This window comes from Lupinus angustifolius, chromosome LG09 (assembly GCF_001865875.1).
Source record: "Lupinus angustifolius cultivar Tanjil chromosome LG09, LupAngTanjil_v1.0, whole genome shotgun sequence".
NCBI classification, from domain to species: domain Eukaryota; kingdom Viridiplantae; phylum Streptophyta; class Magnoliopsida; order Fabales; family Fabaceae; genus Lupinus; species Lupinus angustifolius.
In genome coordinates this window covers 7,118,109-7,129,128 of record NC_032017.1, presented here as the reverse complement: position 1 = coordinate 7,129,128, position 11,020 = coordinate 7,118,109, and the positions used below count along the sequence as shown (strand labels likewise).

At 34.4% G+C, this 11,020-nt stretch overlaps 1 protein-coding gene across 1 annotated transcript; it reads left to right on the top strand.

The window, feature by feature from the left end:
* LOC109356196 (pre-mRNA-processing factor 39-like) lies at positions 1,306-9,112 on the top strand. The gene is made up of 13 exons (XM_019599531.1): positions 1,306-1,413; positions 2,148-2,616; positions 3,003-3,109; positions 3,721-3,950; positions 4,478-4,645; positions 4,799-5,162; positions 5,642-5,785; positions 6,564-6,716; positions 6,801-6,917; positions 7,367-7,447; positions 7,582-7,737; positions 8,109-8,405; positions 8,924-9,112. The coding sequence occupies exons 2-13, from the start codon at positions 2,175-2,177 to the stop codon at positions 9,110-9,112; spliced, it is 2,448 nt and encodes an 815-aa protein (XP_019455076.1). The 5' UTR covers positions 1,306-1,413; positions 2,148-2,174.

The window sequence follows — 11,020 nt, the reverse complement described above, 5'->3', positions numbered from 1 at the left end:
TTCTTAATCTTCTCTTCCTTGGAAAACTCACAAATTACATCTTCTTAATCTAATCTTTTCCATCATCAAACGATATATGATTTTCATCAAATTAATCTTTCATTTCTCTACTCTTATTTCATTTCAATTTACTTCTTAATCTTCTCTTCTTTTGAAACTCACAAACTACTTCTTTTACATTTTTTTTTATTTTGACTAGAAAGATCTAATCTCTTCCATCACCACCAAACGAGGTATGATTTTATAGTCATTTCACTTTTTTATTATCATTCATGAATTATCTACCGAGATGTTCATTGATAGATATAATTTTATTTCATATTTTACCAATCAAATGATAAAAGCCTTAAAAGAAAAAAAAAACTGATATAATTTTGAACATATTTTCGTTCTTACAACTATCATTCGGGTTTATCCACACTTATTAAAGTTCTAGATCTGATCCAAAACATGTTTCAGTGTTGAATCTATTTTCATCATCAAGGATCTTGATAAGCCATTTTGTCATTTATTGTTATGACTTTCTTCTATATTATTTGGAAGTTTAAAATTGTATAATTGATTTGATTTATATTTTGATTAAATTATTTATGATTCGCTAATTTTAAGCAATGATCTTTATGAATATAAATTTGCATAACTGTAAATAATTAATTTGCGAAAACTTAATAATGAGGCTACAAATATATGGTCGAAACTGTCTTCCTCTTTTCAATTAGTCATATAATGAGTTATGATATTACAATTAATATGAAAATATGTTGATATTCTAACTCCCTTAAAAATATTCTAACTCATTGAAGTTCAGTACTTTTATTGATAAAAATGTAATCATTTTATAAAATTGGACTTACATAAGTGATATGGGTAAAACATGTGATCTTAATAATGCGAATGTACGGGTAACATGTGTGTTTTAACTATACAAATGTGCGATTAATATATGTATTCTTAGAATGTGAACGTACGAGTAACATATGTGTTTAAACAATTAAAATGTATGAGTCACATGTTTGTTCTTAACTATATGAATTTATAGATAACATGTATGTTCTTAATCATGTGAATGCACATGTAATATGTACATTCTTAACCATGCGACAAAAATTACGGCTCGTGCAAATGCACGGGTAACTCACTAGTGTACACTTATGAACTATTAGGTTTAAGGAGAAAAATTCCACGTGTCTAACAAACAAAAGCCCATTGCTGACTCTACAAAATATATCAATCACGATCCTAACTAACGGTTCAGATTGCATCATTATCTTTCACCAACGGCTTAAGATCTAACATCAGCATGAACCTCCATGCACCTGCAACAGTAACCCAGTGCTCCGCTATATAAAAGCCGCACCCTCACGTTACCAAAAATTCAAGTCCTTCATAACGACGGCGATTCTCTCCGTTCAGGTTCTTCGCTGCACGTTCCACTCTCGATTAGGGTTTACATTTTTCAAACTGAAACCCTTTGGATTTATGCCTATTTGTTTAATCTTTAATTTCAAATGCTGTATTTGATTATGTCTGCATTAGATTCTAGGTTGATGTTGATTTTGCATTTCGACGAAGTAGATGAAATTAATTTTACTTTGATATTCATGCATTACTAGGGATTTGGAATTAAGGAGTTCGGAGCATGTTGCTATTTCGTTTGCATTCCGAAGAAGGAGCTGACGTTGTTGTTACTATGATTTTATATTCTGATATTTGTGCAATGTAGGGATTTGAATTTGAGGAATGTTAAATTCATTACTATTTGATTTGGTTATCATTTGAGTGTTGCATTTTCGATAAGTTGCTGAAATTATTGTTACTATGACGTTATATTGTGATATTTGTGCGTTCCTAGGGTTTTGAATTTGTGGAATGTTTGGGTTATTACTATTAGTATCATATTGATGAACTTTGTGAGATGGTGAATTTGACTCTACATTGGTTGGGAATCAGAGAATACTAGCATCTATTAGGTTACGTTATTCGTTGAGTCTTGCATTTTGAAGAAGTATTACTAGCTTAAATTGTTGTGACTGTAATTTCATATTGTGAGATCTTTGCACTCCTAGGGATTTGAAGTTGAGGAATATTAGCATATGGACTATTCTGCTGGGTTATTCGTTGAGTTTTTTTTTTTTTTGTGTTTTCAGATTTTTTAAAGATCTTTTAATCCAAGTATGGGAGATAGTGAAACAGTAGTTGCTGAAGCATCTGCAGCTGAGGTGTATGCTTCAGCTGGACATGCTGACACAGTCATGAACCCAGTTTTGGAGGCAGGTCAGACCGTTACTGATTCAGCTGGAGAAGGTGCCGAGGGAAATTCAACGTATGGGTTTGGTTATTCTAATGCTGGTGATGGGAATGCATATGCTGGGGATCCTAATTCTGTTCTACAAGCACAATTCAATGCAGCAGATGATAATAAGCAAGCTGTTGGTGCGATTGGTACTGATGAAGCCTCTGGTAGGCTCGGAAACGCAGCTACAGAGACCCCTGTTCAAGTTTCTGAGAATGGCAGTGTTGTTGGTGCAGTGGAAAATGCTACAGGACATGAAAATGGGAATGCGGTGGAGAATATTGGTAGGTCCGGTGATGAAAAACAGCTTGCAGATGGTTATGGCATGTTTTTTCTGTTACCTATATATGTCTGTCTTGAGTGGTATTTAAATTTGTTGAAAAACTCTGTTGTCAATAACGGATGACAACTTGTGATGGACTGTCCAAAATCCATCTTACAGTACAGTGGATAGCTTCTTGGGCAAATAGCAGAAGCATGGTGGATGAAAAAATTACCTATAAAATTAAGCTATAGATAAAGAAAAAGTCATTGAAGAAATGATAAAATTAATAATATTAAATTACTCAAACGTATGATTAAAAGGCCCATAACATAAGTCTGATTTTCATAATAATTGTTTTGTAACCCGTTTGCAATTTTAAAGAACATGCTGCTAACTAACCCAATTTATGTTTTGACCCTGTTCATTTTCCCTCAATGTTAGCAGCTGTCATGTCTGCTGAAGAAGATCGTCTGTGGAACATTGTAAGAGCTAATTCATTAGATTTTACTTCTTGGACGGCTTTGATTGAAGAAACAGAGAAGGTTGCAGAGGTATGTTAACCGTCATTTTATGATTTGAGTTACATGTTGGGGTATGTTAGAATTCATATATTTTGGCTTTAACATTGTATTGAAATTTGGACATGTTTGTTTCATTGGCATTCAGGCGTTGTCTTGTTCAATTGCATACAAGAGATTAGATTGCTTTTATTTTTGTTGGGTACTTGGGTTAGAGTTGGGTGGTTGGATTGTTAGTGGGACTTACGTAATGACCGTGACTCTGGTTATTAGGTGGTAAACTATTTTTATGCTTTTTTACAATTCAAGTTGGCTTCAGCCAGACGAACGTGTGTTTCCCTTTTAAGAAGTCTGAGATATTTTTTGCTCCTTTTACTCGTTAACAACCAGGATTTGGCAATATTATAGTCAAGACTTGTAAATAAAGGTTTAAGTTTTGTTTAATGTATGCATGCTATATTGATATTATGTGTGGTGTGCAAAGGCATTTTAATCTTCTTTGTCTGTCACATTCCATGGATGGTCAATGTTCCTGGAATTTAATTTTAAATTGGCAACTTAATGTTTCGCAATTTATCTCTCTTGTTGTCCATGCCTTTTCTGAAATTTGTGGAACTCATTCCTTTATAATTTCTCCACTGAAGGACAACATTTTGAAGATTAGAAGAGTTTATGATGCTTTTCTAGAAGAATTTCCTTTGTGCTATGGTTATTGGAAGAAATATGCTGACCATGAGGCACGTGTTGGCTCCGTTGATAAAGTTGTTGAAGTTTATGAGCGTGCTGTTCAAGGTGTTACATATTCAGTGGACATGTGGTTGCATTATTGCATATTTGCTATAAGCACTTATGGGGATCCGGAAACAGTTCGTAGGTAATGGATGATTAGTTATTTGTTATCCTTTTTTCTTTTTGCAATGGGAGGTTTTGATCTGATATTCCATTAACTACGCTCTGGTGTTTCTAGCCTGCTATCTAACCATATTTCAGAATACATGCAACCGTGATATCTCCCTTTTATGGTGGAAAAGCTTTGATGGGATTGCATATTTTTGAAAATTTTAGGGCTATCTACCCATTTCACTTTTCAACTTGATTTCATAGCACATAGATATGGTAGTTTATTTTTGGAATAGTATCTGTATTTAACTTTGACACTCTGAGGTGCATCAATTTGCAAATTGCTGCTGGGAAGATCTCATCTGGTTAATGGCTAAGATGATCTCTATGACTGCTCCATTTCTCGGACATAGTATGATTTTTTGCAGGAAGGTATATGATGTTAGAGTGATTTGTTTGTTCCCTTGAACACTAGTGCTGCTGTCTCCCATATGGATATTCATAAGTAAAGAGATACTTGAACTCACTTATTAACCAGAACTGCATATTCATATGTTTCAGGCTTTTTGAAAGAGGATTAGCTTATGTTGGAACAGATTATCTTTCTTTTCCTCTTTGGGATAAATACATTGAATACGAGTACATGCAGCAAGACTGGGGTCGCCTTGCCCTGATCTACACCAGGATATTAGAGAATCCTAATCAGCAATTGGATCGTTATTTAAGCAGGTGATACTTGTTTTAGCATTATTATCCCTCACCGTTATTTATTTTTAAATTACATAATAAGTGTTTTGATGTTATTTTGCACATATTCTCCCGCCCCACCTTTTGTTTTCTGTTTTCGTTTTGTAATATTAGTTGGTGAAAATGGTGTTGCAGCTTCAAGGAGTTAGCCGGAAATCGACCATTATCAGAATTACGGATTGCTGATGAGGCTTCTGCGGTGGTGGGTGCTGCCTCAGAGACAGCTGGCCAGACTATTGAGGGCGAAGTCCGTCCTGATGGTGCAGAGAGTTCTCCTAAACCTGTAAGTGCTGGCTTAACAGAAGCAGAAGAGTTGGAGAAGTATATTGTAATTAGAGAAGAGATGTATAAGAAAGCTAAGGAGTTCGATTCTAAGATCATTGGTTTTGAAGCAGCTATCCGGAGGCCCTACTTTCATGTACGGTCCCTTAATGTTGGAGAGCTTGAGAATTGGCATAATTATTTGGATTTTATAGAAAGGGAAGGCGACTTAAGCAAGGTAACTGGGTTGTTTTATTTTAAGCGTGTGTTTTATTCCAAATTTTTACTTATATAAATTGACTTACATTAAGTAATATCTGCTGTATGTTATGTTTTATTGGCTAATACGTTGGATGAGGCAACTTTTAAATCGGGAAATTGAACTGAGACTAAAGCATCAACCTTCAATTTGGTTTCTTGAGGCTAAGTACTTCAAACCCTAATTTGTCAGTGGGCATTCTAGGTTCATCATGTGTTTGTAATTTGCAAAAGTTATTCCTTTTAAAGTGTGAATGTTATGCATGCAGGTGTCTTCTAGTCTTCCTTATCATCTGTTTCAGACAAGGAAGGTCCCTCCTTTCATATTTGAGGGGCCTCTCTGTCCTGCTAAGGAGTACTTCTTAATGCTTTTTATTTTTTATTTTATACTATTGATTTTATATGGATATATCATTCGGTACAATTTTTACAATATTCATTTTTTGTTGTGTTAATTAGATTGTCAAGTTGTATGAGAGATGTGTCATTGCATGTGCCAATTATCCCGAGTACTGGATACGCTATGTTTTGTGTATGGAGGCCAATAAAAGTATGGATCTTGCAAATAATGTTCTTGCCCGGGCAACCCATGTCTTTGTCAAGGTAATTTCTTTTCTTAATATCAATGTATGGTTTGTGTAGCTTTGAATTGCTGTGGAGTTGGCAATCGTTTGTTGTATTTAATCTTAATTGATCCATGAGTTATTAAGCTTTGAAATGAAGGAGTAATGTCTCTAATGGATTCCAGTACATAGCTTCGGTTGGTTATGTTGGTTTTACTTCTTAAGTTAAGTGGTTGGTAGTGACTTTTATTATCATGAAACTCATACTTGCACAGTGATATGCTGAAATGTGTATATATTATTCAATCAAATTTGGGCTCTTATTCATGTTTCAGAATTCTGAATATGGGCTTTCAGTAGTGAATGTCTATGCATTCGTCTTTTTAGAATTCTCCACACATTTCTATGAGTGACATTTATGAATTTGCAACACTGACAAGGAAATAGATTGTGGCTGCATCATGTCCTGAAAAGGAGGGGTTATATGTATATCCATCGGGTTTGATCATACTACTTCAAATATCTATTTTTCAAAAGCTCAATCTGTTGGGTCATACTTGAATGCCCAGTGTTTTTAATTCTTTATGTCTCTGACAAGCTTTTTCTGCCTTGTCAGTAAGGGAGGCCATGTGTTCTATTTGTAGGTCCTTTCCCTTGGTTTAGATAATGGAATGTTTGAGTAATTCTTTATTGTTGATTAACACAACTAGCATGCTTTCAAATTCTGCAGATTGCAATTATAATTCACGTTTCTTGTGGCAGAGGCAAAATACTCAATTTTTATGCATTTATTTATATTGTTGTTTGTAATAATGCAGAGACAACCTGAGATACATCTCTTTAGTGCTCGATTCAAGGAAGAGAATGAAGATATAACTGGTGCTAGAGCTGCCTATCAACTTGTGCATGATGAAATTTCTCCTGGTCTTCTTGAAGCAATAATCAGACATGCTAATATGGAATATCGACTGGTATGTTGACTTAGAAATGTTTTTTATGTTGTACTTTCTGGGGTAATTTGAGTATATTTACAACTTTTCGATTACTTGTTGCAGGGAAAGTTGGAGGATGCCTTCTCCCTATATGAACAGGCCATTGCCATTGAGAAAGGAAAAGAACATTCACAAACATTGCCATTGTTGTTTGCTCAGTATTCTCGATTTGTTTTTCTGGTAGGTATCGCAATATATTTGTATGCAAATATTCCTGATTTGTTATTTAAGGCTTCTCATAGGCCATATATACACTCTTAGTTCTTGTTTGTTTATCTGGTAGGTCTCGGAATATATTTGGATGCAAATATTCCTGATTTGATATTTAAGGCTTCTCATATGCCAAATATGCATTCTTAGTTCTCTTTGGCGTTGTTACATTAATATGTTGTGGATTTTTAAATAATTTATTTCCTTTGTTTTGGAAGGTGAACAACTAATAGTTCATTGCTTCCTTTAATTATTATTAGCTACTTTTTTTGGTTAACCTATCTGCATTATGTTGCATGATAATGATTTTGTGTGCTTATTATTTATGGTAAGTAAAGGATCCAAATTAATTATAGCTTGATTCAATGGAAATTTTCATGTTTGGTTCTTGACATCCTTTTGTCTCATTTTGTCATCAGGCTTCTGGTAATGCAGAAAAGGCAAGGCAGATTCTAGTTGAAGGGCTTGAGAATGTTTTGACGTCAAAGCCACTTATTGAGGTATGTCCTCACTTTTGCTTTCCATGGGACACTAAATTCACTTTTATTGTGCAGCAGTTGAGATTCTCCTCTTTTATATATTTTCAAGTGTTCTTCATATCTTACGAAATTCTTTAATTCCATGTTACTTTTAGGCTTTATTGCATTTTGAGGCTATTCAACCCTGGCCAAAACAAGTTGATATTGACTTTCTAGACTCGTTGGTTGTCAAATTCATAATGCCCAATGCTGAGAGCCCTAATGTAGCAAGTGCGGCCGAGCGTGAGGAACTTTCAAGCATTTATCTGGAGGTAAATTCTTCTGAGAACTTAAAATTTCCGTTTTTTATTGAGGAAGAAAATAATTTCTAACTTTTCTTCTTTTATTGTTTATTATAATTGTGTTGAAAATGACCCTGCTGTAATCGCTTTTCAAAAGTCTAATAGGTTCATTGATCCATGTCATTGATCCCACTCACACGTGCGATAAGTCTTGGTTATTGCATAAGATACTTGGGACACTTCCACACACACTCTTCACACCACTCACCATTAACCAAATATCAAAGCTTATATGCAACAAGCCAACTATCACCTATAATTATCTGAGTACTTTGCAGTTGGATTTGAGATCAAGTACTGTCAATTTCACAATTCATATGAGCTTTCTGTTCATTTTTCAGTTTTTAAATCTCTTTGGAGATGTTCAGTCTATCAAGAAGAGTGAGAATAGGCATGCCAAACTGTTCTTTCCACATAGGAGCATGTCAGAGTTGAGAAAACGTCATGCAGATGATCTATTAACTTCAGATAAAACAAAAGTAGCAAGAACTTATTCTGTTCCATCACCCGCACAACCTGTGGTTGGTACATATCCAACTGCCCAGAATCAGTGGACTAATTATGGAGTTCAACCTCAAGCTTGGCCTCCGGCGACTCAAGCACAAGGACAACAATGGACTGCTGGCTACACCCAGCAGGTAGATTTTCTTTTTCTCTTATGTGTTAGTGTCCTGCCTGATCGGGGTTTGTTTATAACTTTCTGTTGAGAACTGTTTTGTATACTTTGGTGCTTCATGTATCATTATCTTCATGTATATCAAGTCTTGAATGTGTTTCATATACGTTAAGTTCTGACTGTTTTTTATGTGCTGAAATGTCATATCTGTATTTTATTGCATTTGGGTACTATTATCTCACATAATGCACATACATTGATTTTTAGGTGTTTGTTTTTAATTCATTATTTAATGGTTTTGTAACTTAACCTATGACCAAGAGGTCATAGTTTCAAATCCTGGAACCAACCTCTCCACTTGTAGAGTAAGGTTAGGTACGTCTACCCTCCCAAACCCATTAGGCAGAAGCCTTGTGTTTGGCCACCCTTTGTAACTTCTCCAAATGTTTTGTGGTCAATCATTCATCGTTGTTCATTGTTTTTGTAAAGGTGCTTCATGAGGTCTTTTTTGAGCTGATCCATTCTTCTGATTTGTTGTAGGCTTCATATGGGGCTTATGCAGGTTATGGGGGCAACTATGCAAACCCACAGTTGCCTGCACCAGTTCCTCAAAGTGTTCCATATGCCGGTGCCTACCCTCCTGCATATCCTGTACAGGTACGGAGTAGTTTCAGCCCTTCAGTTTTCTCAACAAACAACAAGTTGGAGACTCAAAGGTTGCATCTATAGACTTAGGGCGTTGTAAGTCTTACTTTTATTAGAAGTCTTAAGATATTTTCCTTAGATCGAGTCTAGGTTAGGTAAATCTAGGTGGAGTCTCCCAAGAGCTTTAATATAAACAAAATTAAAATTGAGATATCACATCTAGATATCATATAATAAGTAGGCTCATGCATTCACATATGTAGTCTTATGCATTAAAGGTAACATATTTGAAAAATTATGTATAGCATGTTTCATATCATATAGATAGTTTACCTTACATCAAGAAAATATTTTTCAATCAACATAATCGATCAAGTATTGTGTAATCGATTATCATAATTACAGTAGCTAACCAATATGATGTTGTTGGTGTGTTAATTGATTAAGACATTGTATAATCGATTTAGACGTAACGGTAAACTAAATTTTAGCAGTCTGTTAATCTAAGTGGATGAATAATCGACTAATAGTAGTATCACTATGTTTGGTATAAATACTAGCATTCTGGCCCATGTGGCATAATATTCATATTTTTCATATCTTGCATATCCAGAAGATGTTTTAGCATACATTGCCATATAGATTGCATTATAAAAGGTTAGAGAATCAGGGCAAGTCGAATAGGGCTTAAAATTTAAAGTTGTAGCATGCATCTCTAGGGCTTTTCATGCATAACATTCATTCTTGTTTTTCTTGATAAGTTTTAAAGTGAAAGTAAGAAAAATCTATTTTTCTGAAAATTGTGAAATTTGTTTTGTGAAAACCTTTGCAATAATTTTCTCATATAGAATAGGTTCTTGTGAATATTCTGCTTAGTGTTTTTAGAGTTGAGTTTACATTGTTATATTCGAGTACTCAATACTCAAGAAAACTCAAAATCCATATCGATCGAGGAAAGTGATCTCTTGGTGAGTAAATTCACTTCGAGAAGCGATCTTGTTATTCTTCACGAAGACTAGGAGGTCTTGGTGCAAGCGATACCTGGCTGGTGCCTAATCGTGAAAAGATAGGTGATCTTAGTAGGCGAGATAGAGGGTCAAACAAAGGTTGTCAAGCTTGTAGAGTCCGAGAAAGTAGCGTCTTAGTTTTGTCATATATTGGATGTTTGTGTGTATCAAACATTTTTCAATAGTGAAGAAGAAAAATCTCCCAAGATCAGAAGGGGAGGCCTGGATGTAGTTTGTAGTGGACCGCAAACGAACCAGGATAAAAATTTCCTCGTGCACAATTTTCTTACATTATCTCATTTACTTTTGCATATTATATTCTTGTTATTTGATTGATTATGTGATACTTGTTATAATCTATAAAAGCATCATTCTGTTATCTCTGAAATCAATTAAGTGTATAAAGATTGGTAATTGGTGACTTGTGTAGCAAGAAACCATTAAAATCAAGATTCTGCAAGAACTCAGGATAATCAATTATCCACACGAATAATCGATTAAGTCCAGCACTGTTTAATTGATTAATACCAAGCTTAATCGATTAAGTGCGGTAACTTTCTATTTTGCACAAAATATAGGAAAACAGAGTAAGTGATCTGTGACACCTATTCAACCCCACTTCTAGTTGTATTCTGACATGCTGATACCCAACAATATGGATTCGCAATAACACCAAACAACAACATATGATATTAAAAAGGCAATATGGCATCAAAATAGTAGTGTGATTCAACCGAATGGCATGTTCAAGTATAAAATCCTAGTTTTTTAAGAATTGAAGTGTAGAAATCCTACACTTTTTAGAAAAAATCATGAATCATGAACTTAGTTTTCAAATTTAAGCCAAATATGTATAGATTATTAACTAAGTTTATCATTATCAAGCACAAAATAACCAATTATTAATAAAGTCATATTCATGAAGATGTTGTTTTAGGAATCACCAAATAAATTGTTTTCAAGAAAATTTCATAGTAAATTTATT

Bases quoted from the DNA above. Each gene is read 5' to 3' on its own strand.
- LOC109356196 (XM_019599531.1), top strand. From the start codon at position 2,175: ATGGGAGATAGTGAAACAGTAGTTGCTGAAGCATCTGCAGCTGAGGTG. The intron at 3,951-4,477 runs GTAATGGATGAT...CATATGTTTCAG, and splicing joins GATCCGGAAACAGTTCGTAG to GCTTTTTGAAAGAGGATTAG. The intron at 8,406-8,923 runs GTAGATTTTCTT...GATTTGTTGTAG, and splicing joins CTGCTGGCTACACCCAGCAG to GCTTCATATGGGGCTTATGC.